At 37.1% G+C, this 4,666-nt stretch overlaps 1 protein-coding gene across 1 annotated transcript in view; it reads left to right on the forward strand.

The window, feature by feature from the left end:
* Positions 1-4,666, forward strand: part of krt18b (keratin 18b) — an 8,845-nt gene extending 4,179 nt beyond the window's left edge. The window contains exons 4-7 of the mRNA XM_046846017.1: positions 95-259; positions 374-499; positions 3,228-3,448; positions 4,515-4,666. Coding sequence (XP_046701973.1) covers positions 95-259; positions 374-499; positions 3,228-3,448; positions 4,515-4,536 — 534 coding nt within the window. The 3' untranslated portion in view covers positions 4,537-4,666. The remainder of the gene's footprint in view (positions 1-94; positions 260-373; positions 500-3,227; positions 3,449-4,514) is intronic.

A 4,666-nucleotide genomic window follows, 5' to 3' on the forward strand; every position in this document is an offset into this window, starting at 1 on the left:
ACTGAAGGCAGATCTTTCCATGAGTTTCTTGAAATTCTGTGATCTCTCTCTGTTCTTCTTCTCTTATACACCACTTTTATCATTTTCCCAACAGGAAGTGGCAGATATGCGGAATCAGATCGCGCACTCGGGTGTGCAGGTGGACGTAGACGCTCCGAAGGGACAGGATCTCGCTCAGGTCATGGGGGAAATAAGAGCAAATTATGAGAAACTGGCCATGAAGAACGCTGAGGACCTGAAAATGTGGCATGAAAACCAGGTGGATTGCTGACTACATTCAACAGCACTTATCTTCTCTCTCAAAATTGTGTTTAATTCTGTGTGTGTGTGTGTGTGTGTGTGTGTGTGTGTGTGTGTGTGTGTGTGTGTGTAGATAGCAGATGTCCAGGTTCAGGTGTCTCAGAACACAGAAGCATTACAAGGAGCTCAGGTGGAGATGAACGACCTGAGAAGACAAATTCAGACGCTGGAGATCGAGTTAGCATCACAGCAAAGCCTGGTAACTATGCATCCGTGTGTGATATTTCTCTAAGAATGATGTAGTCATAAACTAATAACAACATACAAAACAAACGGCTGTACATTTGTTTGGAGAAAAGTGTTTCAAATTTCCACCACAAAGTGGTGTGTATGTGTGTGTGTGTGTGTGTGTGTGTGTGTGTAGTCCTTTTTTATAAATGAAAAGGATTGTAAACAATGATAAGAAGCAGAAACTTTTAAATATTTCTATGCAGTGGTTGTGCAAGTGTTTTTTTCTGGCCCTGAAATTAGCTCCGCCCCCTGCTGGAACTAAACTTTTTTTGAATGAAATCGTTCAACTGTTATTTATGTAACAGGCAGCAGAGGGCGCCAAAACTTACACAACAACATTTCTGAATAATAAATAACACAATAATTTCCCTTAAATTTACAAACAACACAATAAATAAGAGAAATCACAATATAAATGAACGTATTCAAAATACAGTAAATTTTTCCTAATGAAATAAGATGACGTTTAATATAGTTAACATGGTGTTTATCGTGTTTTAGAGAGTAAACATAGTGTTTATCACGTCAGAGTGTTAATTCGGTTAGTGAGTTAACACGGTGTTTACTGTACTGCATGCTTTTGCGTGTTAGAGAGTTAACACAGTGTTTATCACGTTAGAGATAACGTAGTGTGTATTACATGTAAGAGAGTTAATGTGGTGCTTATCACGTTAGAGAGTTAACGTGGTGTTTCTCACATGTTAGAAAGTTAACGCGGTGCTTATCACATGTTAAGGAGTTAACACGTTGTTTATTGCGTGTTAGAAAGTTAATGCTGTGTTTATCACATGTTAGAAAGTTAACACGGTGTTTATCACATGTTAGAAAGTTAACGTGGTGTTTATTGTGTTAGAAAGTTAACACGGTGTTTATCACATTTAAAAAAGTTAATGCGGTGTTTATCACGTTAGAAAGTTAACACAGTGATTATTGCGTGTTAGAAGGTTAACGTAGTGTTTATCACATGTTAGAAAGTTAACGTGGTGTTTAACACGTTAGAAAGTTAATGTGGTGTTTATCACATGTTAAAAGTTAACATGGTGTTTATTACATGTTAGAAAGTTAACGTGGTGTTTATCACATGTTAAAAAGTTAACATGGTGTTTATTACATGTTAAAAAGTTAACATGGTGTTTATCACATGTTAGAAAGTTAACGTGGTGTTTATCACATGTTAAAAAGTTAACATGGTGTTTATCACATGTTAGAAAGTAAACGTGGTGTTTATTACATGTTAGAAAGTTAACGTGGTGTTTATCACATGTTAAAAAGTTAACATGGTGTTTATCACATGTTAGAAAGTTAACATGGTGTTTATTACATGTTAGAAAGTTAACGTGGTGTTTATCACATGTTAAAAAGTTAACATGGTGTTTATCACATGTTAGAAAGTTAACATGGTGTTTATCACATGTAAGAAAGTAAACGTGGTGTTTATTACATGTTAGAAAGTTAACTTGGTGTTTATCACATGTTAAAAAGTTAACATGGTGTTTATCACATGTTAGAAAGTAAATGTGGTGTTTATCACATGTTAGAAAGTTAACACTGTGTTTATCACATGTTAGAAAGTTAACGTGGTGTTTATCACATGTTAGAAAGTTAACATGGTGTTTATCACATGTTAGAAAGTAAACGTGGTGTTTATTACATGTTAGAAAGTTAACACTGTGTTTATCACATGTTAGAAAGTTAACACAGTGTTCATCACATGTTAGAAAGTTAACACGGTGTTTATCACATGTTAGAAAGTTAACACGGTGTTTATCACATGTTAAAAATTTAACACTGTTTATTGCGTGTTCGAAAGTTAACACGGTGTTTATCACATGTTAGAAAGTAAACGTGGTGTTTATCACATGTTAGAAAGTTAACACTGTGTTTATCACATGTTAGAAAGTTAACACGGTGTTTATCACATGTTAGAAAGTTAACACTGTGTTTATCACATGTTAGAAAGTTAACGTGGTGTTTATCACATGTTAGAAAGTTAACATGGTGTTTATCACATGTTAGAAAGTAAACGTAGTGTTTATCACATGTTAGAAAGTTAACACAGTGTTTATCACATGTTAGAAAGTTAACACGGTGTTTATCACATGTTAGAAAGTAAACGTGGTGTTTATCACATGTTAGAAAGTTAACACTGTGTTTATCACATGTTAGAAAGTTAACATGGTGTTTATCACATGTTAGAAAGTTAACACTGTGTTTATCACATGTTAGAAAGTTAACGTGGTGTTTATCACATGTTAGAAAGTTAACATGGTGTTTATCACATGTTAGAAAGTAAACGTAGTGTTTATCACATGTTAGAAAGTTAACACAGTGTTTATCACGTTAGAAAGTTAACACGGTGTTTATCACATGTTAGAAAGTTAACACGGTGTTTATCACATGTTAGAAAGTTAACACGGTGTTTATCACATGTTAAAAAGTTAACACTGTTTATTGCGTGTTCGAAAGTTAACACGGTGTTTATCACATGTTAGAAAGTTAACACGGTGTTTATCACGTTAGAAAGTTAACGCAGTGTTTATCACATGTTAGAAATTTTACGTGGTGTTTATCACATGTTCGAAATTTTACGTGGTGTTTATCACATGTTAAAGTTAACATGGTGTTTATTGCGTGTTAGAAAGTGAACGCGGTGTTTATCCCGTTAGAGAGTTAATGCAGTGTTTATTGCGTGTTAGAAAGCATCTCTGGAGGACACGCTGAGGAACACGGAGCTGCACTCCAACACTGAGATGGAGAAATATAACCGCATCGTGATGCAGCTGGAGGCAGAACTGACCCAGCTCAGGGCAAAGATCACAGAGCAGGGGCAGGAATACCAAAACCTCCTCAACATGAAGATGAAACTTGAGGCAGAAATCTCCACCTACAAAATACTGCTGGATGGAGAAGATTTAAAGTGAGGATAGACACACACACACACACACACACACACACACACACACAACCACTTACACACTCACTGCCTCATATATACATGTACACACTGTAACGCAAACACATACATAAAAAACACACACTGAAACACATACACAATCTTCTTAATAATGAACATCGTCTCAGAGCAGCGTTACACAGATAATGTGGAGATAAAAATTAAGATGTTGTTTATAAGTGTAAGTTTGTCCCTGATGAATAAGTCGGTGGAGACTGTGGTGAAGGAAAAACTCCCTGAGATGCAGAAGGAAGGAACCTTGAGAGGAACCAGACTCAAGAGGGAACCTCATCCTCATCTGGGTTCCACCGAATGTCCATTTATTACAGATAAACGATGTTGAGGTGCAGTGATGGAGATCAGAGCAAACTGTAGTCCTGAGTCAGTGTAGCAGACTGTTGACATTAACTACAGTCCAAATGTGAAACATCTCCAGCTGCACAGAGTCGCCACCAATCGAAGAGAACATCATCCAAAGGCAGACCAGGTCAAAGTGGGCAGATCTGAGGAAAGGAGCAGGAACAGTGGTCACTGGAACCTCAGGAGCATGTTTAACTCGACAGAGAGAGAGAGAGAGAGAGAGAGAGAGAGAGAGAGAGAGAGAGAGAGAAAAGAAACTCCACTAAATAAATATGTGTTCAGCCTCGACTTGAACACTGAGACTGCGTCTGAGTCCTGAACACTGATTGGAAGGTTGTTCCATAACTGTGTGGTTTATAAGAAAAATCCTGACTGATACATTTCATAAATGTTATTCCTCAGTAGATGTGAGCAGAACTGCTGTGCTATAACCTTTTCCAGAATCTTGGAGATAAAGAGGAGGTTTGATATTGGACTGTAGTTGGACAGCTGACAGGGTGAAGGTCAGGTTTCTTAATTAGGGGGTTGATAACTGCAGATTGAAGGATTTAGGTACATACACACACACACACACACACACACACACACACACACACACAAAACATATAATTAAATAGATGATATGGTGTATATGTGACGTAGGCTGATTGTGGTGTCTGATGTTCCTCAGGCTGCAGGATGCTCTGGAGTAATCAACGAGGAGCTGAAAGGGTTAAAAGCACACAGTCCCTCTTACTGATCTCATCATCTGAAACATCTCATCATCTCAATATCTAACTTTTAGGATCTGACACATGGAGAAAATAAACTTTTACCCCTCAA

This window comes from Silurus meridionalis, chromosome 1 (genome assembly GCF_014805685.1).
Source record: "Silurus meridionalis isolate SWU-2019-XX chromosome 1, ASM1480568v1, whole genome shotgun sequence".
Taxonomy (NCBI): Eukaryota; Metazoa; Chordata; class Actinopteri; order Siluriformes; family Siluridae; genus Silurus; species Silurus meridionalis.